We start from the raw sequence: 23,816 nt of genomic DNA on the forward strand, positions 1-23,816 counted from the left end.
CTGTGTAATGTGTGTGGAAATACATTGTTTTAGGCCATTTTCTACCAATAACAATTTTACCATACAAATCATCTCAAAAATTACAACTCTATGATTTCTTTTTATCAAATTGTTAATTTTTTTTCATCTTTATCATATCTTACATTTAATTTTGAGCAAAATGAATATCATGGATGAAAACGAGTAAAATGAGAATTGCAAATTCAAAGAGGAGCGACTAAGTATCATGCAATAAATTAATTATGTGGCGGTACGACTGCCACATTAAATTTTATTGATGGCTAAATCAAATTGTTCACTTTCTACAGATTTTTGTTCTTTAATTTCTGGTTCTTCAAATTTAGTTTAGTAGTTGTTTGTTGCATTCGCTCTGTTTTTCGGTTTCTCTCTCGGGAAGTCAGGGCGTATTGTAAGAGCGGGTATTTTTGCAATCTTTTATAATTCAGTTGCTGTTGGTGGTTGCGATTATTTCTCACTTCGAAAGACTCTCTCTCTTCCTTTCTCCTTCTATCTCTCCTTGATGTTTTTCTCTCTCTAAAATTGGCTCTGTATCTACTTCCTCCCTTCTGATAACGTTCACGAAGATGCTTGCTTTATGCAGAGCCGTGACTTGAGCTGCCTGCTCTGCCCATTCTCTCTCTGCAGCTCTGCTGTGATTTTGGCATTTTCTTCTTTTGGATTCGTAGAATTCGAGCTTGATCTGGGAAAGGAAGGACAACCCATTGGGGTCGTGCAATTGGAGAGCTTTCTAGCCGGATTCGGGGACAATGATTCGTGGTGAAAAAGTTGGTATTCTGAATTGGATCTTCTTACATAGATCTGCTTTCCTGATCTGAAAAGGGAAGAGAGAAATAGAGAGGGGGTTATTGAAAGAGAAAAGTGTTTTCCTTTCCTGGAAAAGGGAAAAATTCAAGTGCTTGCTGGGGAATTCTGTAGCAATTTGGTCGCAGATTGTAATTAAGGTGGATTAATCTGATCAAAAGTGAGTGAATTTAGTGGATTGATTTGGATGGTTAATCAAAGGCCGTGAAATTGAAGGGCGTTGGGGGTTATTTGCGACAGTTTGCGACGACGGATCCGTCAATAAAAAAGAGTGCGGGGTTGTATTGCTCATCAGCTGGTCTGGAGTGCCTACTAAACATTATCAGGGCCCTGAGAATGGGTTCCTGCTTGTCTGTAGAAAGCAGGAGCCCTCTGCCCAATTCGCCGTCGTCTCCCTCCTGTGAAGTCCGGCGGCGGAAGAGCTCTAAGAAGAGAATGGGGTCGAGAAATTCGTCCTTCGATTACCGCCGGGAAGAACAGCTGCACAGAATTCCCGGGAGAATGTTCCTCAATGGGTCCAGTGAAGCTGCATCTTTGTTTACCCAGCAGGGCAAGAAAGGAACCAATCAGGATGCCATGATTGTTTGGGAGGTAAAATGTATTCTTTTTTCTTTTCCTGCAGCCTTATTGATATATTTACGGATTCATCAATTTTAAATCTGCATGAAAAATCCAAGTGTGCAAATTTTTATTTTTTGTATTATGATCAATTCAGCTGAAAGAAATTGTACTTCCTGTAGTTCTACTTCAAGAAAGGAAAAACCATTTTCTATTAGTTGGCTGCAGTTTTTCCACCCTTTTTGCCCAAGGAAATTATCCAGACTAGCAAAACTTACTTCTGTGTTGGCAGTTGAATTCTTTGTTTAATCATTTTCCTCAGCTATTACAAGTCGTTTGCAGAGCAAATTGGCTCACCTTCATTGTCAATGTGTTTATTACTTTACGTGGACGGATTCTGGCATGCATTAACCTTCGCTTCAGATAGTTTGATCCTTGTTTTCTTGTATCCGTGTTTTTAAACTTATATATTTTGTATCACTGTTTGATCCTTGTTCTCTGAATGTTACGTTTTGAGATTTTGCTGTGATATATGTATCTTAAGAGGAAACATATCCAGGGGTGAACAATGTTATTATTGTCTAAATCTTTTAAATATGAATTTCAGAATTTCTGTTCGAGAACAGACACAGTTTTCTGTGGTGTTTTCGATGGGCACGGTCCATTTGGTCATATGGTTGCTAAAAGAGTGAGGGACTCTCTTCCTCTGAAATTGAGTGCAAACTGGGAAGTGAAAATTACCAATGATGAAGTTCTCAAAGGGATCAGCCTCAACACTGCAGGAAGCTTGAATTCAGATGATACTGCTTTTGTATCTGTTGATGAAGATCTCAGGCCCTCCGTGGATGTTGACGAAACAGAAAAAAACCCTGAGATCCTTCAGGCACTGAGAGAGTCATTTCTGAAGGCTTTCAAAGTTATGGACAGGGAGCTGCGAACAACACCAAGTATCGATTGCTTTTGTAGTGGGACAACAGCGGTAACTTTGATTAAACAGGTGCTTTCATATCCTTTGCAAACTTGTTCTAATTTTTTTTTTTTTTTTTTTTTGGGTGATATGCTCATCTTGATCATGCATGTATTGGCGTGTTTCTTAGGGTCGGGATTTATTCATTGGAAATGTTGGGGACTCCAGAGCCGTTCTGTGCACGAGAGATAGAGATGACACTCTAAGTGCAATTCAGTTGACTGTGGATCTCAAACCAAGTCTTCCAGGTATCACTCTTTCTCTCTTCTTCGCTTCTCCTTTCTCCTTTCTTGTAATAGTTTTCAGTTTGCTAGTTTTCAAATTTGGTTTATGATTTTGGCAGGACCTGATCTGGTCAAATTTCTAATGATGCTCGATACATGAAAAAAATATATTTCATATCTGAACATCTTCTTAACAACACAACAAAGAGTTTTGGGAACTTCAATCACACCCCGACATGAATATTTTTTAAACTATAATTCTACGCCAAAATAAACACTCGTTATTTTGTTTTGTCATGCTTCGTTAGTTTCTGGATTTATATATGAAACTTGGGACCAGAATTAAAGAAATAATTTCTCATAAATGATAGAAAGTGAATTTTCCTGGTACATTGGATAATGGCTTTCATCTACCTGCAATAGTAAACAGGGAATGCTCTGTGGTCAACTGTGGTCTGCTTGCTAGCTTCTTGTGATTAAATTGTTTCTTAGTTCTTACCTGCTTTTTCCCTAATTCTTCCTCACTAACAGCGGAAGCAGAGAGAATACGGAAGTGTAGAGGGCGCGTTTTTGCTCTTCAGGATGAACCTGAGGTTGCTCGAGTCTGGCTGCCAAACAATGACTCTCCTGGTCTTGCCATGGCACGTGCTTTTGGAGATTTCTGCCTCAAGGATTTCGGCCTCATCTCTGTGCCAGATGTATCCTATCGGCGTCTCACAGAGAAGGATGAATTTATAGTCCTGGCGACAGATGGGGTACGTAGCCAGCTAATTTTAAGCTATTTTCTAAAGAGACCCTTCCCCCCTCCTATTCCTCCTTGTGCTCTTCGAATCTAAGATTAAAACTTTTTTGGCAGATTTGGGATGTTCTCTCTAACAAAGAAGTGGTAGATGTTATAGCAACAGCCCCTGCACGTCCTTCTGCAGCTCAAGCACTGGTAGAGACAGCAGTTAGAGCGTGGAGACAGAAGTACCCAACTTCCAAAGTAGATGACTGTGCTGTAGTTTGTCTCTTCCTTGACTTAGACTCAAACATAGTATCAACTGCTGCTAATAACGGGTCAAATGAGAAGGAGCAGCCTACTACAGCAGATGAGGTAAATGCTGAAGATCTCTCGGAGACAGCTTCTTTGGTCCGCTCGGGGACTGTCCGAACTGCCGAAGAGATCCTTGCAGATGAGGAAGAAGACGAAGAAGACGAAGAGGACGAAGAAGATGATGAAGAAGAAGGAGGAAGAAAGGAGAATGCTGCAGAGGAAATGAATTCGGAACCAGGTGTAGAGTGGTCAGCCCTTGAAGGAGTTTCTCGGGTGAACACATTATTGAATCTGCCCAGGTTTACGCCCACAAAAGAAGACAAGAAGGTGTGGAAGAAGGTTTGAATTCCCCTGTTTCTTTCTCGTATCATATATTGATATCATAATTGTTTTGTATTATTTATTCTTTTGCTTTGTCTATGTTATTCTACAACACATATGTAGGGTGAAATGAAAGTTAAAATTTTGACTGGAGAGGTGTGAGGGATCCTCCCGACTATATTAGCAATGTCTGGGGAGATTGGAATATTTTTTTGTGTAAAAATCCAACTCTCCGACTCTTTTTTCTTTCTTTGTTTTGAAGAAATTCATGAACTTCGACACGTGGATAATAATTTTGTGAGAATGAATGAATGAAGTTTCATCTTAGTTTTCAACTTGAATTGTCTTGTTTTTGTATTTGAAGAAGTGCCTGTCATGTTCAGATGTGGAGTAATATGTACATATTTGCAATTGTAATGTTGCCCCAGTTGCAACTTGCAAACAAGATATTTATAAGCTACTTGATTAGCTTTTCTTGTTAGTAGAAAGTTGTGTGTTCACTGTGTTGTCGGTTAGTTTTGAGTTTTGAATTTGCATTTAATTTGGTAATTGTTTGGTGGAGATAAATGTAGTGTGCATATATACTCCCGAGATTTTTCTAGTATGTTCTGGAGTATTCCATACACTGAGGTTTTCAGCCGTTAGAGTCTTAGTCGAAGATTCAATGATCAAATATCTAACGGTAAAAAATCCTAGTGTACAAGAGATTCTGGATCAAACTTTGTTCATATACTCCCTCCCTTGTGGTAGTTCACTAGTCGGCAACTTGGCACCATCCAAGTTGCCCTAAAGTTAAGTTGGTGGGCTGTTGATGTTATTCATTGATTCCTTTTGACTTTAGGGGCCAACGGCAAAGCTTTGTATTTTCAGAATATCTTTGTCATAATCTAAACCCTGAATAGTAGCATTCATTCATCAGGACCATCACTGAACTGACCTTAAGCAACCAAATTAAGCACAACACAAATTGAATTTTCCAGAAAGATACTACATACATATATATATTATGGTGAGGATTGATTGGAATCTGTTTATACAACGACAACGTCGGTACTTGACTTGAGAGAGATATTATGATGGAGGGTTGTTTTCAATGGTTTAATTAATGTTGAGGAATTAAATTTGATTTGCAAAAGAAGATTATGTCCGTCTCACTCACAAATAATGAAACTAATAACCAGAAGATATTTCCTAGATTTTATCGTGGAAAACATCATATGTGCATTAATTGGCTTGAGGTTAAAAGGGAGGGAGGGCAAGACTAGCGTGTTTTCCAGTTGTTATGGGACCTCTTTTTTGTTTCTGTTTCCTTTTTGTTTTCCTGCATTGATCCAAAAAAGAAGAGAGAATATGAAATTCTTGGTTGAAACTCAATGAAGATTATAAGTTGAAACTCAATGTAGTACTCTTTCAACAAATGGAAATATAGAGAACGAAAGGAAAATGTGATGAAAAGTGAAAAGTGAACATTGAAAAATGAAAATGAAATGGTAGCTGCTTGAGCTTGGTCGATGTCGTCGTATTATTGTCAGTCAAATGCGTTTTCCGCCCACAAAGCGTTGGAAGAAGTCGAGTGCCTCCCGCGGCTTGTACTCTGGGACGGTGTGTCCAGCTCCCTGCATATGTTTACAGATTTATCGTTAATTTTGAAGGAAAGAAACATCTATATATAGCAATATTAATGTATACAGTAGAGGGACTAGAGACCTTGATGGTGAGAAAGGTGAGGCTGTTGGCATATCCTTGTAAGTAGCCGGCAACTTGGTTGTCAGAGGAGAACCAAGGTCTCCATTCATCTACAATCTCATATCCAAGTGATGCAGTCCATGCCTCGCTCCCAGTGTACGGAACACACATATCATGGTCTCCACTGCAACATTAATTGTTTTATTAATTAGCTTAATCCATATACATTTCACTTTAACTTGATTAATTAGGACTTGATCAATCTGTTAATATATTATTAAATACCTGTAAATAAGGGCTCTGTAACCTTGGGTTGTAAGGTTTTGGTGGTAAGGGATCATGCTTCCAGCATCGCGTGAATAACTTATTCTATCTGTGCATAACTCCCATGGACCAGCCACACTTTCCTGTCATACGTCATTCACTCATTCATTCATTCCTTCTTTCTTTCTTTTAATTAGATCATTAAGCAGAAAAAGAAAAATCAAGCAAGCTTACTGGTTGTGCATGAATTGCTTCCCTAACTTTTGGAGTGTTCAGCCATAGCGTTGCAACTTCATCATTCTGAAGAGAAATTATTTAATATCCAAATTAATTACTGAAAAATTAATCTAATCTAATCTAATTAAAATTGAGTTTTAAGAGTAACCTACGATACAAGGAACACCAGAATCCAGTGTCTTTGCGAGCTGAGGCCATGATGGGACAATGCCGTCTTCTACGTTTGCTCGAAAAGGCCAAGCTCGGCCAAACATCCTTTTCCTCACTCCCAGAGGCTTCTCTGTCGTCTTCCCCAATTGCTTAAAGCTTAACGGTAAGCTGCTTGTTTTATTTTCTTTGGAATTTTTGTTATTATCAGCTCCGGGGCCATGGTAACAAGGTTCAAGGATGTCGTAGAGGTTTAGTTCGTCAAGAGCCTAATTAATCAAATAGTTGTGTCCAGATTACAGTTAACAATGTGACAAGTTCGAATCTAATTAAATTGAATAAAAGAGCTAGAATTGCACCCTGTCAAGTGGTTGAAATTTTTCTTGGCATAGACTACGATTGGAAGGAGGAACATTAAGGAGGTCAGTACCACATGTGGCAACAACTTCCTGCAACATAGAGGCATCTCAGATATTTGCCTCACACAAACTTCTGACAGTGGAAATTCAGCAAGGAAAACCGAAAACGAAGACATAATGTGTGTGAGTTAACTAATTGATCAGTACTCTAGCCAGCTAGCTACCTGAAAGATTTTTTCTGAAATGAGAGCCATCCCATGAGCAAATGGGACTAAAGCATTGGCATCGAATCTTCGGTCTGTGACTCCATTCCCCACCAGGTAACCCTGATTACACACATTACAAGTTTAACTACAATTAACGCGATGAAACGAATCAGTTTATGTAGCTTAATTTTCTCAAGTCGACTTGACAGAATACGCACCTTGAGATTTAGAGTTGGTTTTGTTCCTTTGTTTATACCTATACATATATATATGGAGAAAATACAGTACATAGTTACACACCAGAAATTAAATCCAACAAATACATTATACACATATGCAATTCGAGTAATGTTGTATTTATATAAATACATATAAATTAATTAGCTACCTTTTGCAATTTGAGAAGCAAGAGTTGGTACGTAGACTCCAGCATAAGACTCTCCCGAAATATAAAACGGATTTGGTTGAAACTCTGGGAATTGCTGAAACCACTGTGATTGCATAAACAATACAGAATTCTTAGCAACAAAATAGAAGAAACAAACGAAAAAGAAAAGGGAGATTTTGGATGCGGTCCTTAGTTATGAATATTCTTTGATTGAAACCTTATTGGTTTTTAATTTTTGATCGAGATCCCTGAAATTAATATGATAATTTATTTCTATGTACGTTACTATATTTTTTAAATTAAAAATTAGAAATTTTAGTTGTTTATATAAATGAGATTTTAAATAAAAAAAACCATAATTTGGGGGATTAAAAATATTAAAATATAAATATACTATTGTGTGTGTGTGTGTGTGTGTGTGTAAACATGGGTACATTCATCAAGATTAACCAAAAAATTTATTGTATCAAAAAATGGGTACATTCTTCAAAATCACAAAAAAAAAAAAGATATTAAGCTTAATAACATTAGTAAATTTCTTCGATTAAACTTGACATTGATACATTTTAAAATCAAAGAAAAAAGAATGTACCCATATAAGTTTAAAAATAGATTAGAAAAAAATTGAATAGATTTTATATAAAAAAATGGTACATTTTACATATAACAAATTGGTATATTTAAGAATGAGTAGATTTTAAGATTAAAAAGTTTTACATGAATGGGTACATATAATTAGCAGGGGTACATTTAGCAAAATAAAAAGTACAAATAAAAAAAATATGGGTACAAATACAAATAAACTTTAAAAAATATGGGCACAAAAAGAAATTAATATATGAGTACAAATTAAAACTGAAAAGAAAATTGGTACAAATTAAAAATGTCACATCCCGGCCCGGGGTCCACCACATCTCAGGCCCGCTCCACCACCATAGCACGATATTGTCCGCTTTGGGCCCCGACTATGCCCCTCATGGTTTTGTTTCTAGGAACTTAGACGAGAACTTCCCGGTGGGTCACCCATCATGGGATTGCTCTTGTGCGCTACTCGTTTAACTTCGGAGTTCCTACGGAACTCGAGCCAGTAAGCTCCCAAAAAGTCTCGTGCTAGATATGGATGAAAATACACATTTAAGGATCACTCACATGAGCGATTTGGGATGTAACAATATGTTTATTTATGAATATTTTCTCCTAATCATTACTCTTGTAATCAATAACTGACTTTCGTCACCCTCAGGTGTCGGCCATCACGTGCCTATCCGTGTATTCAGAGAATATCAGGATCGAGACGTGTCAGATTGGTATCAGCAGCGGAAGCGTGGTCGGGGCCCAAAACGGACAATATCGTGCTACAGTGGTGGAGCGGGCCCGGGAAGTGGTTTGCCCCCGGGCCGGGATGTGACAAATGGTATAAGAGCCAATCCCTAGCTGAAAGTGTGTCGACGAGGACGACGGGCCCCTAAGGGGGGTGGATTGTTACATCCTACATCGCCCATGGAAGTGATCCTTAAATGTATATTCTCATCCATGGGCGATGTGGGATGTAACAATCCTTAAAATACAGTAACATTTTAAACATTAAATGAATATATTTAGAAATAAAAAATTATTTTATTATTGAAATAATTAATGATATTATTAATATCCAAGAACTTTGATAAAAAATTGAAAAAAAAAATATTTTAATCAATGGAGTAGTAAAACGAAGGATGAGAACCTAATTTATCCAAAAGAAAATGTATAGCATCACAGGACAACATTTTTAATCCCCTTTATAATCAATAAGCATATGATGATCTGTAATATGATATTGAGGAGTATATTAATTAATTAGAAAAACAGATTAATTACCCGGAGGAGAAAGGCATGGGTATCAAGAGCAGTCTGGATATCCCCAGTGGTATATTTGGTTTGGTTTCGAGAGTAAGAAAATCCAACACCAGCAGGAGAATCCAAATAAATTATGTTGGAAACCTGATAATTAATTAATTAATTGGTTATTAAATTATGCCCAATACTAAAAAATAACGATGATAAAAATTAGTAAGGGGAAAACATGGTAGGCTTTCTATATAAATAATGTTTAATTAGATCTACCTTGGACCAGCTATAAGGATTAAGATGCAAAACAGGCAATGCTCCTTTAGGTTTTCCTTCTGCAAAATTGAATGGTCCTACATATATACATAATTAATCAAGTAAATTAACCTAAAAATATGATCTCATTTTCAAAGTTAATGATGTCACATCAATTTTTGGCCAAGGAATGATAAGATTTTGTCACATGTTGCATATTCTAGATGATGGTGTCAAGGAGTTTCATATGATTAACATCTAGTAGTGGCTTTTTATTTTTTGTGGTTATATTCAAAATAAATTAGCAGACAACAAGAAAAGACAACAATTCAATTATGTGTGGTGCCAATCTGCGTACAGCTGAAATGGACAACACACTTACACGTGTTAGAGTTGATCTGTGAATTGTGTTTCCAAGGCACATATTATCTATCAGTTACAGTTCCCCCGGTGCACACCAAGTAACTGATGACAAATAAATGGTCATATATCTTTGAATTTAGTGTAAGAGCGGAGAATAAATAGATCTGGTTTTAATATTTTAATCTCAATTTTTTATATCAAATCTAATGGTTTTAATGTTTTAATCTTAAACATGAATCTTGACCCGGTGTGACGACGGGAATGAAGAAATTATTGTAATTTGTGAAACAAAAGTGATATTTTTATCCAATCATCACACCTGTGAGCAAGCTAACTGATAATAACGGCCCCCAAACGAGAAGAAGGGCATATACAGTGAAACACATCCACCAAACGTCTCTAAAAACGTGTAGCAGCAGAAGCATCTCATGCAAAAGCATATATAATACAGACACTAGTCGTCCAGCTATTATATTGTTATATATAATAAGATAAAATGGGAAAGAAAAACAAACTTGTGGTTGAACAGAAATCACCTAAGTATATATATTATTGAAAAAGATATAGAGAGAAAGAAACTAAAATGATTCAAGTAGTAGTGGTGTGTAAGTAGAAGAAAGCAAAAAAGAAAGAAAGAGATCAAGTGGAAGACTGAACATGTACGGTAGGGATTGGTTACCATGTTCATAGACAAATCCGTCGAAGCTAGAGCAGCCGGGTCCACCATTGAGCCACAGAACAACCGGATCAGTTGCTGGGTTCCCTTCTGAAACTACGAAGTAATAGAAAAGATTCTTTCCATCTATGCTAATATATCTACACAATATTCAACAAATTCCCATCAAATTAAAAGTAGTAGTTCTAACATATAGAGATATATAAGCATAATATGTACATGTGTGTAATTATATAACTGAATTACCCAGAGTAGTGCTTGGATGGAAAGGTAGCATTAAAACCAGGAAGATGAGTGACAAGAGAGCTTTGAGGGGCAGCCTCAATAATGACGACCAAACTCACAAAAAGCATGCAGCAGAGTGAGAGTACTGAAAATTTGGCCATGGCCGCCATGCCTCCTTCCTTGTATTAATCAAGAATTTCACAAGGACCTGCAGTTTCTTAGTAATAAACTTGTTGCTGTGTTGATATATATATAAAGAAGATGGAGAGGTGATAAAATCAATGAGAAGAGTACTCTGTATATACAATAAAATTATTTATAGACAATAAATTTCGAGATATGGAGGGTGGAAGAAGAACAAGGCCAAAATATTAATTTTGGGTCAAATTACAAGGAATTTTTTTTGGCATAATAAAGTCAAAAACAACTTCCACCAAAAAGTAAGACAAAAGAAGAGAAAGGAGGACCATGCAATATATATGTTAAAGGGGGACCCCCAAACCACTTTGCGAAGATCGGAGAGAACGTCTATGCAATATGTATGTTAAATTGGCTAATACTTTTGTCTAATATATGATTAAGTTGAGCTTGGTCTAAAATATTCATAACATTCCGATATTTTTATCGAAATTTTCGTGTTTTTGGACTACATATATTTTTTTGGACTACCGAGATATCATCGATATTTTAGACCTTGCTAAGTTACTCATGTATCTTACCATACAATGTATAAAGTATAAAATATTGTATTAATTCATTATATATAAATGATTATGGTGTGTTTAAACTTATTTCATTAATTACTACATATTTTCTACACTCACAATGTTTGCCTGCTCGCTATATAATCAACTTAAATCAGTTATAACTTATATATATCATGCAATGCATTTTCTTCCAATTTTTTGTGATAAACTAATAGATAATTGACTAAATAAACATCCTGCAAAGTTTCAATAAAAATTTCCAAGTTTTTCTTACAATTTCCGTGGTTTTTATTCAATTTTTATCGATATCGATAATATCCCGATATTTCCATCGAAATTTCCGTGTTTTTGGACTATCGATATTTCCGATATCATCGATATTTAATACCTCTGACCAAAATAAAGAATAAATTTTCATAATACTATATACAGCAAAAGAGGTAAAAATTTGAGCTATTTAATTGACCGGTGAAATTATGTACGAATATATATTATATTATTGTTAGTAAAAAAGCGTTTGTGTTTGGATGAAATCGTTCGTTGTAAACAAGAGTCTAAGAGAGAAACTAATTAACTGGCAGAGAGAGCGGATTGAAGCAAGCTATGCTTTACGAGGGAGTGATTAATATTAATATATGATAATTGATTTATTGGCGATGGATACAACATATATTATACACACACCTGCTGTGCTGTGCTGTGCGGATACTGCGATGTTAGATTGTAAATTAGAAGGGAAGGGAAAATGAAGATCGCCGCGTGAAATCCAATGAATGAAGGAAGGAATATTGCCCAAATTCTAGTGCCTGCACTGCACTGCAGGCACTTAAGGTATTACTTACTACTAGGATTAGGATATATATATATATATATTACTGCAGTAGGATATCTCGTAGTCAAACCAACTAAGGAGTTCACCAAAATAAGAAATAAAAAAAAAAAAAAAAAAAACCCTAATTACGGAATTAATAAACTAAAATAGAAATTGGAAGGTGGGGGAATTTTTGTTTTTGTGGAATTTTATGAAATTAGGGTAGTGTGAGTGGAGTGGAGGCTAAAACCAAGCAAGGTATAATATGATGACGATGTTGATGAGGAAGGTGATAATTTTATTTAATTTCATCACTGAGTGATGAATAATTAAGTAGTAGGTAGTGGTGCAAATGATGCATCTTGGACTAGAGATCGATTAGGAAACAAAACGTGCAGTCTCAAACTTTTCTAATGGTAGAGAATAGCGAGTGAAAACATAGATATATTGCTCTTTCCAATTCTGTAATATGAATGTGAGAGAGATCGGTAGGTTTCAAGTTACTATCACCCCACCACTCCCTAATAGAGACTCTAACTACCACGGGGTGGCCAGTGGTTAGGGGAATTCTAGGCCCGAATTTGATATGGCTCGTCCTAGATTTGATTTCTGACACTGGTAAATTACATAATTGTGGCCACGTGAGTCTTCTCAGCCCTAAAAAAGATGAATTGTTGTGGTTTCATCACCAGCTGGTCCCTTTTCTCTATTAAAAAAAAAAAAGAGACTCTACCTTCTTAGGTGATGATGTTCATAGCTTTTTCATCTTCGAAACTAATATATTATTAGAAGGATGATCGAGCCTTTTAGTCTATGCGAGCGCACATATATCAACTTGTGAAAATTAGTTTGAGGATCCTACCTTTGTGAGTCGCATGAATTATATGATATATATTCCTGAGTTATTGGTGGTCTAGGATGAAATAAAATGGAGCCCTCTCCGCCACTTTATTTTCAAAAGAAAAATAAAATGCATAATTTTTTTTTCTATACATGCTTTTTTTGGGCTTAAAACGTAATAGTTTGAGTAAATAAATATATGAAATGAGAACACATTCGTTGAAAACTTCTTCTTCTTTATGATGTCAAAATCATCAATCACTCACATTTTCAAAATCAAGCCTTCACATCATATCTTTTCCAATGCATAAGAGTGTCAATCCATTTAACCTTTCATGTGTCATAGTCGATCTAAAGTAATTTTTCAACAGCTTCAATCGAATTACCTGTTTCTTAGTTTCTTGTTTTCTTTAAAAAAAAAAAAAAAACTAGGTTAGAAACTTAATAGATATTTGAAGGGAGATTGAGAAGGCGAGAATGAAAAGGAAAAAAAAATAGGGAGAATTTTGTTTGCATTCCTTTTATCAATATATGGTTCCTTTGAGCTCCTATATTATACTAGAGTTGTATTCTTGGAAGAAAACAGTATTAAACTTTAGGATATTATATTTTCATATAACGCTAATATAAAATAATACGCTTTCTTTTGTATATGTGGAGCGGTCGACCTTTCCGCCTTTGCTGATGAACGGCCCTGGCTTTTATATATGGAAATTTTAACGAAAAGCACCTGGTACTGTTCACTTTAACGAAAAACCACATTTTTACACTAAAAAGTCAATCCTGGTACTATTCATTTTACCCTTTATTTTGTCCTTATCATTAAAACTCAAAGTTTTCAAGCCATTTTCATTAGTTTTCCTTTTATATATAGGTGTACATATCTGAAAATGCATCCGGATCCTCTTTGTGAAGATTTCAGGAATCCGTGAATCGTGTTCGTTCATCGTACATCGTACGGTCAGAAATCATTTTAAATAAAAATTAAACACAAACAGTACTTGACAAAAACTGATCGTAATATGTACGATGAATGTATACAATTCACAGATTTCTAGGATCCTCACCAAAAAGATTCGGAGAGAATCCTGTTGGATTACACTTGGCACTTGATGCCCTACAAGTCAATAATTGAGTCAAAGCTAGCTGACATGGCAAGATCTGAGTGACTTTGCATTGCAACTCCAAAGACAGCAGAAGATGACCCCAAAAACCTTATCCAAAATAATTAAAAAGAGAGGCTCTAATTCTATCCTCCTCTATCTCTCTATGCGTACATGTGCTTACACTCTCTCCCCTCTCTAGCAGCAGCAACCAATATGGATATGATGGGCAGGACTAGTCCTAGTACTGGCCGGGAGCAGAGAACCCAGAGATGAGTGCCTCCGTTTCCATCACTGCCCTCGTTGCCTCTAACCCCGCTGCTGCTGCCGCCACCGGCACCCTCCACCGCAAAACTACTAGTTCCTCCACTATCACCACCACTACTAGTACTGCAGCTAAACGAACAATTTTCACCTCCACCTCCAATTCCAAGCCTAATTTTACTGCCTCCTCTTCCTCCTCCTCCCACTACCACCACCCCTTCATACTGCGAGGTACCTACTTAATTACCCTTTCATCTGCAATGATCTCTCTATTCTAGTTACATCTCATGTTCTTCTATATATATGTCACCACTTAGTTCATTTGGATTCTAGAAATACAATAAATAAATAAAAAACAGCTAGAAACAACTTTGACATCTAATTAATCAACAGGAATGGGAACTCTTAACTGTTACTCCAAATTTCTGATTAGAGGTAGAGAGTACTGTCTCAATTCACATCACATATAAAATTCATTTGATTAAATTCATCAACTGATTGCAAGTGGCCCTTTACCACAGTAGTGGAAAGGAGTTGAGCCCTTACATGATGGCGTGGGTTCAAACCCCGTCGGTGGCTAATCTAACAAAAACTATCGTTTGACAAAAAAAAAAAATTCATCATCTGATTCAACAGTTTATACTTTTTCCTTAATAACTTATATCCTGTGAAACATAATTTTACTACCGTAATAAAAGTTTGAGTAAATCAATTGCTTGTAACTGATCATGTGGCGGAATGCATGCAGTAACAAATGATCCGACTAGTAGTAGGAGCACTACTGAATCAGAATTGTCGACGACGGATAAAAGAACGGAGGCCGATAGGATTGTTGATGGATTGAACTTTGGGGAGCTATGCAATGAGTTTGAGTGCATTAGTAGCCCCTTGGTGGAGTCTACAGCTCGACAACTTGTACGCGATATCCTTGAGCTACGAGAAGGCAATCGTGCCCTTGGAACCTTTGCTGTTTCTGTTAAATACAAGGTATATAATTAAAACTTAACATGTAATGTAGTGTGGTATATGTGCTTATATATACTCGGTTAGAAGTTCTAGTGCTTTTATATGCGCTCAAGCGCTGACCAGTTAAATGTTTGTTATTCTAGGACCCAGTTAGAAGTTTTAGCGGACGTGACAAGTACAAGAGACCGCTATGGATAACCAGTGCACTAGAAAAGCCCTCTGTGGTGAGTCTTCTGAGTTCATCTCTTATTCCTTTTGAAATTCCTTGTATAACAAGCAACAGAAATGCAAGATAAAAATAAACTTTGTTGTTATTGTTTCATATGAACAGAGTGTGCAAGAAATGAGCATGTTATCGACGAGTGTCCTGAGTATCAAGTGGACAATCAAAGGGAAGGCGAAGAACATTATAGGAGGAGATTTGATCATAAGAATAAATTCCCAGTTCACTCTAAACCAGATAAGTGGCCAAGTCATTGAACATGAAGAGTTTTGGGATTTATCAGCTTCATCAGCCATTGCGAAAGCATATTTCTGGACATCACGCCGTCTTTATGCTACAATTGAGGGTGGAAAAGACTTGGTTGATCTTGCTAAAACCATTTCCAGCAAGTTCCCTAGAGAAAAACAGAACATGGAAATTTATCCAGACCCTTACGGTGATCCAACGAAGGTTAGTAATTAAACAAACGAAACACAAATATTTTATTCATTCTTACGCTAAAGATCCTTCCCCCTTTTTTTTTTTTTTTTTTAAATTTATTTCAATCGATTGACGTATTGTTTGCATGCTAATTTGATTCAGTTCTTTCAAAGGGATGATGGTTTCCAGAGAGATGTATACCAAATTGGACTGTTTCTGGCACTGGTTTATTTTGTTGTACAGCTTTTGAAGACAACCTTGTAAAGTGATGTAGGCATAACATATGTAATACATTTGAATAAGGTAAAAGGTAAACTTTGCCTACTCCTCTAATAAAGTTTTCTTTTTTTTAAAGAGACTGATGATAAAATATTTCATATGAGGGAAAGAAGAGAAAAACAAAATATAAAAATAAATATCAAAGGTGAAAGACAATAATAAAATAAAAGTTTGCCTAGTGCCTTGGAGCGTGACATTTTTTTTTCACAAGGCAATGATGATGCTTTAAGAACTCAAGGGCTTTTTTAGTTGCTTGCCTTGGGACCATGGAATCTCAGTGTCGTCCCTGAGTAGAACATAATTTTTTTTGTTATTTTGTTGATAATTGATTGGAGAAAAATAAAACCCCAGGATAGTTTATTAGATAAGTGACGAGATATTAAAGAAATTCAACAAGAAAATAGACCAGATGTAGAGTGGAAAGGTTTGAGAAAAAAGAAAAAAGGAAAGGGTGACGGTAAAGAAGGACGAGTGCAATAAAAAAAGTGAATTAAGAGAGAGAAAATTCTACAAATAAAAGGGATTTTTTATATTTTATATTTCAATAGACATATCTATACTATTATTAAGAAAACATCATTGTCAACCTTTTCTCCTTTTTTTTATATTTTTTCCTCACTTTGATACACACTATTGACAAAAGAATGGCAAAATAGTAATTTTGTACTTTTTGACAAAATGATAATTATATCCCTATTTTTTCAATTTTACCCTCTTTTTTTAGATCATGACAATCCTATTTTTTCAATTTTACCCTCACTTTTGATACATAATATTTACATAAAGATGACAAAACAATAATTATGTAATATTAAAAAAAATACACTTATTAAGAGAAATTGTTCACACACATACAAAATGTGTGCTCTAGTATTTAGAAAGGAAAAAAATTAATTAATTTTCATGTTAAGCTATATCCCAATCACTAAAAGTGTATTTGATAGAATGATATTTTTTTTATTGAAATCTAATGGTTTAAAACTCGTGTTAAATTTATGTAAAAAGTACGATTTATCTATCCGCTCATATACATATAAAATCAGTCCTCAATTTGAGGATATGTGAGGTAAATGCATGTTAGCCACATGCATTTGGATCTCATAGGTTCTTAAAATGAGGACATTAGGTCATCTCCAATAGGAAGGGTTAAAGGTATAAAGCAAAAAAATGATCAGAATTGTTCAAAAATTCATATCCAAATGAGGGCTAGGCAATAAATTTGTGGAGCCCACCTGTAATAACTCGTCAATAATTTTACGATTTTATTAATTTTAAAAGAGTGAATTGACTAAAATGCCCCTAGAATCGAGATTGTTGACTTTCGTTGACCATTGTTTAGACTTTCGTTGACCATTGTTTAGAGAGACGTACGAAAAATTCTTTTAGCGTGACATGAACATGTAGGAGCAAGCAGAATCAAATTCGAAGTTACAGTTAAAATTTTACAAAACTACGAATGTAAAAAGCATTTTGATAATTGCACATGGCAGGATATTTTTCTGTTTTTGTCTTTTATGGAATTAGAGTGTGAGCCAGTGGGGCCCACACCCCACTCTTTTCCCCTCTCCCGTGCCTTCCAAATCTCTTGGGTCTCTCCTTTATTTTCAATTTTTTTTCTTGTCTTCTCTCTTTTAAATTTGAGAAATTTTTAATTATGATGGGTAAATAAAAATGATAGAATTTTTTTTTTAAATTATTAACTTTTTAGCATATATATTTTATGACACGTGATGTACTATCTCGTGTACCAATCACACTGAAAAAATCTCTCTCATCTTCACTCTCTCCCCCATCTCTCATCCCTCACAGATTCTCTCCTTATCTTTACCCTTTATACTCTCTCTTTCTCTCAGTTTTCTTTTTCTCGTCCCTCTCTCTCTGCAAGTGCAGAAAAAACAGCACCATCACCACAACCAGGGTATAAAAAATCGATAATATCGGTGATATTTCGCCGATATTATCGTTTTTTTCGGAGTTTGATATTTCCACACACATCCAATAGGTTTTCGTCAAAATATCGCGACATTTTAGAAATCAACCCAGAAATCAACCCCAATCTTGTTCCAATTGCAGATCAAGAAACAATCAAAACAGATTCAACCCCAATCTTGACAAACCCTAGAAATCAACCTAGAAAAAAAAATCAAAATAAAACCTTATATTTTGAAATCAACCCAGAAATCTTATCGTTCATTCCGGCGGCTGCTTTTTCTACGACTGCTTCGTTCCTTCCGCTCCTTGGAGCTTCGCCGGAGAGGAGTTGCGACTATCGAAACCATTGGACTCAGTATACGATGCAGAATCGTTGTCAAATCTTCTGCGGCGACTCTTGGATAACAACAACGTCGACAACTCTTGGATGACGACGACGGTGCCTCCTTCATACTTCTACAGAAGGAGAGGCAAGAGTCTCGACGACGGCGCCTTCTTACTTCTGACTAGGGCTGGGTTCGGTTTGAAACGGTTCGGTTTTTTGCCAAAACCGAAACCGAACCGAAATTTCGGTTCAGTTCGGTTCGGTTCAATTTTTTTTCGGTTTTTTTCGGTTCGGTTTTTTTTCGGTTCGGTTTTTTTCGGTTCGGTTTCGGTCCGGTTCGGTTATTTTTTATTTTTTATTTTTTTTATAAAATGTAAACTTTCATTAAACTTACATACATATCAAAAGCCCACAACTAAACACAAACAAAAAAATGGGCCAGCACAACAACCCAACCCAAGGGTTAAGCCCGAAAAAGAAAGAAAAAAACTGAAAGCCTAGCTGCCTAGCTGCTTAGTTCCCTTGCTGCCTTCGAAGCAAGCTCCGGCGACCATGAACCAGCAATCCAACAAACACCAGAGGTGAAGACCATGAATCGCGATATCCAATCACGATTTCCTGCATTTGACGACCCCTGAGCACAAACAAACATAATTTTCCTTCAGCTTATGAATTAACAATCACAAATTTTGCACCTTTATGACAATAAAAACATTATTTCCAGTGTTCAAACAGACTGAAACATATAATAGAACCAACCAACTTCACCCCCACCTACCCTTTTAGAACTTAAACAAAAGGCCAAGGACATTTGTATGTATAACTGTGTCATACAGAAATTCATCCACTGATCAACAAGACGAGGAGTCAAACTTACTGAAGTCCTCTGCTAATTTAGACCACCATTTGCCTCAATGTATATATAACCATTTGACTCAGCCAAACCTACAACGCCGGAACAAAACCAAAGTCATTCAAATCCTTGAACAAGCGAGTTTCGAAAAAATAAATTTAGATTGTATCTTTTTAATACAAAACCAGGAAAGCAAATGAAATACCTCAGCCCTAGTGTCGGTATCTGCAAGCCGTTGCTTTATGTCTCTTGCTATCGAAAAGAAAACTTGCTCCACATTAAGATTCGTCTTTGCACTCTGCGTTACACAATATCTTCAGTAAACGGAAACACTTATTATTCAACTAGTTTCCGGTAGAGTTGGGGGCTGCGGTAGACGGAGCTGGGGGCGAGACGACGTGAGATGACGGGAACGACCTCGAAAGAGGCACGTAGCAGAGATCGAATCAGTAATCCAAATAACAATTGAAACAAATATCCAAATACACAAATCCAAAAACCAAATGCAAAAAAGGGATTATAATTGTCAGATCCAAACAAAAATCAATAAATCATCGAAATCAAAAGCTAAAAAATAAAAGGAAAAACAAGGTTCAGTGAAGGGAGAGAAGATGAAATTACCCTGCTTGTGACCGGTGCCTTTCTCGACGAGTCGACGGTATGGCACTGAGCGCACTTGGTCTTGAAGATTTTCTCACAGAGAGTGATTGAAGTTGAAGACCGAGAGAGAGGGTTACTGGGTTAAAGGGTGTTGCGGCGGCTGTGGCTGCCTAGGGTTAAAGAATTTAACACGAGAGAGAGAAGAGAAGAATGAAAAAAAATAAAAGTTGTGGCTGCTGTGGCTGGCTAGGGTTAAAAGGGTTTTGTAGATTTCTCAAAAAAAATTTAAAAAATTCTCTAAAATCCTAAAGGCATGAGGGTTCGAACCCATGCCTTGCAGTTTGAAAAGCTTCACAGAAACCAACTTGGCAACGAGTTATGTTTTGTTATGATTGTATGACTAAAATATTTATAATATTGAAAATAAATAAATAAATATTTATATCGGTTCGGTTCGGTTCGGTTCAGTTTCCGAACCTCAAAAACCGAAACCGAACTGACCAGATTCGGTTCGGTTCGGTTTGACAGTTTCGGTTCGATTTTTTTTTCGGTTCGGTTTTTTTCGACCTCGGTCCGGTTTGGTTTTCGGTTTTTTTCGGTTTTCGGTTTTTTGAACCCACCCCTACTTCTGACGACAACGGCGCCCCTTTTTTCTGCGGTGACTCTTGGATGACGACGATGGCGTCTCGACAACTGTGGAGTCGAGACTGAGAGAGATGAGATTGGGAAATCGAGACTGAGAGAGATGAGATTGGGTTCAGACTTGAGAGAGTTCGAGAATGTGTGTGCGTGTCTGTGAATCAGAGATTCAGAATGAGAGACGGAGAGGAGAGGACTGAAAAACTTAAGTTGGATTGGACGGTTGAGATTAAATCTCAACCAATCCGACGGTCCACATAATTCTTAAACCTATTTAAATTAAACATATATTTTATAAATGTCCTTGTGTGCGTGTGTGGTGGCGTGTGAGAGTCTCTGACTCTGTGTATGTGTGTGGTGGCGTGTGAGAAAAAAAAAAGCATTCAAATAATTCATAGGGAACTTTAACAAAAAGCTCCTGGTACTGTTCACTTTAACTAAAAACCACATTTTTACACTAAAAAGTCAATCTTGGTACTATTCATTTTACCCTTTATTTTGTCCTTATCGTTAAAACTCAAAGTTTTCAAGCCATTTTCATTAGTTTTCCTTAATTCATAACCTTGTCTCTGACTCTCTGTCTCTGACTCTTGACAACTTTTACAACTTTTGACAAGATAAAAAGTAATGGTGGTTTCATCAAGATTTTAAATCACTCATGTATCTTACCCTGCAATGTATAAAGTGTAAAATATTGTAGTAAATCATTATATATAAATGATTATGGTGTGTTTAATCTTTTTTTCATTAATTACTAAATATTTTCTACACTTACAGTGTTTGCCAGCTCGCTGTATAATCAACTTAAATCAGTTAAATCCATCATGCAATGCATTTCCTTCCAATTTTTTGTGATAAACTAATAGATAATTGACTAAATAAACATCCTGCAAAGTTTCAATAAAAATTTCCAAGTTTTCTTACAATTTCCGTGGTTTCCATGTAATTTTTATCGATATCGATATTATCCCGATATTTTCATCGATATTTCCGTGTTTTCGGACTACCGATATTTCCGATATTACCGATATTTTTTTCCTTGACCACAACTCATATCAGTCGCCATCACTAACCCAGAAACAACAACATTGAACCAGGGCCTGGCACTGCGTTGTGACCACCGACACTGTTCACTATCGTTCCACACTAACTCCGGCGAGTTCTCGGTTTTCCGACCAAGGGTGAGCCTCGGGACCCCTCAACCTCAAATCATATTATTTTTGAACTCCTGATATTGTCTTTAACCTTCAAAATGGGATTTGGTAGAGCTGATGCAGAAAAAAAAAAGCACCTTGGGAGAATATCCCCTGATTTTTGTAGGAAGGGACCGTGGCCGTTGGGCCACTTTCAGATGCTTTTGTAGGAAGGAACCGTGGCCGTTGGCAGCCTTAAATATATTTGTTTCCCATGCACTGCATCATTTAACGTGTTGAGTATTTACATATTCCCCGCCCTTGTTGTATAAATGGTTGACTATAACAGGAGTAGGAGTAGGAGTAGGAGGTACAGAAGTGTGCATAAAAGTTGCATCACATTTACCTACCTAAGAGTCGGGATAGAGTTAAAAACTGTCCCAGTGTTCCTTGATAAAAAACCATCTTTTGCCGCATAAAGTATGACATTCATGAAATAAAGAAGCACTGTGAACACAGAAGAAAAAGATTAGGGAAGCTAAAGCAACATGAAATGTTATCTTAATCGATTATACATCAAAGATTGCATTGCATTGCAGCATGGCGGGGCGGCTTGGCTTGGCTGGAAAGATACTACAAACTAGGCATGCCATCCTTAAACAGTCTTCTTAGCTAGGTTGTGAGAAGCTCTTGAGCCAATAATTGTTCTTGTTGCTGCGCCCTGGAATGAATGAACGAATGAAGTGAATGAATGTAAAGTGAACGAGTAATTATTCTTGTTGCTTCGTTTTTCTTTTCTTGTTCAAGATTGGAATGTAGAAATAGTAAACGTAAATCATATGACAAATAACTCTCCCATTCTGCAAAAGGGGTGTGGATTTCATTCCCTTTCCTCATCTGTTAGAATCAACACTATATATATGCTATACAATCCTATTCCCGGATAGTATGCCGATTGCTGCTCATCCCAATTTCAATCCCATACTCTAATCAAAGCGGCATGCACTGAATCCTTCAGAGATATCAACCAACCCAACACTAGTGACTCGTCAATGAGTTTCCGACGACAATGAGGCTCAAATATTAATAGCAGATCGCAAACAAGCTCATCCCACCCACGAACCAGAAAGGGTGGACAAAAACTATCACCACCTGGAAAGACAGACAGATCAAGATTCAAGGGCTAGCAAAATGAATCAAACACTGAATGGAACGCTTGACATAAGAATAAAATGAAACATAAAACCAAAACTGTAACGAGTCAAACACTGAATGGAACGCTACTCACAAGCGTAGTCAGTCCACCCGATGGCCTGGTGTTTTTGATATCATACAAGATTAGCTTATTTGAAAGTACCAAATCTGTAACTCGGAACAATTACAGTATTAATTTGATACATAGCATTCAATTCATGTGAAGAAACCAACCAATAAAATATGCCATTCAAGACCCTACCTCCCAGGATAGTCATGGACATTCCGTCTTTAGATTTCATGGACTTGGGTTGCCAACCAGAACACCAGACACACCCATCCTGTGTATAATGTCATGACAAAAATGTATAGTAGTCAACAACTCATGGAACAAGGTCAAGGTGATTTACTTTTGTTCGAGAATCTAAAACACTTGCCTTTTTTCCGGAACAGACACTCATGAGGATATGCAGTCAACACCGCAGAATTCTTAAAATTAAACTTCAAAACCAGAATTCCACCACCAACACTTGCACAAGGAAGAGTAACTTCAGGTTTCAACAAGCATCACTGCTCTTCGTACATTCACATGCTTCCATCAAGTTAATTAGCAAATGTAATAGCTAAGATGATTGTGCTTACTTTCCGGAATACTCAAAGCATGTAAACTGCTCGTCAACAGTATGTTTTTTCCATCCACACTGTCGAGCATATATCTGATTTACCAACAAAATAACAATGTCAGGTTTTTCAACCAAAACAGGAAGCAATGTAGTTATTTAGACAACAAAATCCAAATGAAGAGAGTTAAAGACTTCAGTGACCACCTTTTTCATAAAAGGTTCATAAACCTCTGCCGCAAGATAAGCCCAGGTTGTTCCACTGTCGATTACTCCTCTGTTCCAGTCTTCGAAAAGGCCAAATAAATCTGTGGGAAGATTTAAAACATCGCCACCCACCTCAATG

The 23,816-nt window shown here is 36.6% G+C and overlaps 3 protein-coding genes across 3 annotated transcripts; 2 read left to right on the forward strand and 1 right to left on the reverse strand.

The window, feature by feature from the left end:
* Window positions 1-210: 210 nt before the first annotated feature.
* LOC126593114 (probable protein phosphatase 2C 33) lies at window positions 211-4,263 on the forward strand. The gene is made up of 5 exons (XM_050258999.1): window positions 211-1,413; window positions 1,988-2,377; window positions 2,478-2,595; window positions 3,103-3,326; window positions 3,428-4,263. The coding sequence occupies exons 1-5, from the start codon at window positions 1,159-1,161 to the stop codon at window positions 3,950-3,952; spliced, it is 1,512 nt and encodes a 503-aa protein (XP_050114956.1). The 5' UTR covers window positions 211-1,158; the 3' UTR covers window positions 3,953-4,263.
* Window positions 4,264-5,284: 1,021 nt separating this feature from the next.
* Window positions 5,285-10,958, reverse strand: LOC126593113 (serine carboxypeptidase-like 20). Its single transcript, XM_050258998.1, has 13 exons — window positions 10,583-10,958; window positions 10,340-10,476; window positions 9,319-9,395; window positions 9,073-9,195; window positions 7,216-7,318; window positions 7,046-7,083; window positions 6,846-6,947; window positions 6,622-6,711; window positions 6,268-6,531; window positions 6,113-6,178; window positions 5,900-6,021; window positions 5,636-5,798; window positions 5,285-5,544 (listed from the first exon to the last, which is right to left on the reverse strand). Exons 1-13 carry the CDS (start codon window positions 10,729-10,731, stop codon window positions 5,461-5,463), a joined length of 1,518 nt encoding a protein of 505 aa, XP_050114955.1. The 5' UTR covers window positions 10,732-10,958; the 3' UTR covers window positions 5,285-5,460.
* Window positions 10,959-14,178: 3,220 nt separating this feature from the next.
* On the forward strand, window positions 14,179-16,249 carry LOC126593115 (uncharacterized). Its single transcript, XM_050259000.1, has 5 exons — window positions 14,179-14,517; window positions 15,035-15,273; window positions 15,396-15,476; window positions 15,584-15,925; window positions 16,058-16,249. Exons 1-5 carry the CDS (start codon window positions 14,295-14,297, stop codon window positions 16,157-16,159), a joined length of 987 nt encoding a protein of 328 aa, XP_050114957.1. The 5' UTR covers window positions 14,179-14,294; the 3' UTR covers window positions 16,160-16,249.
* The last annotated feature ends 7,567 nt before the right edge of the window (window positions 16,250-23,816 follow it).

Source organism: Malus sylvestris, chromosome 12 (assembly GCF_916048215.2).
Source record: "Malus sylvestris chromosome 12, drMalSylv7.2, whole genome shotgun sequence".
Classification (NCBI taxonomy): Eukaryota; Viridiplantae; Streptophyta; class Magnoliopsida; order Rosales; family Rosaceae; genus Malus; species Malus sylvestris.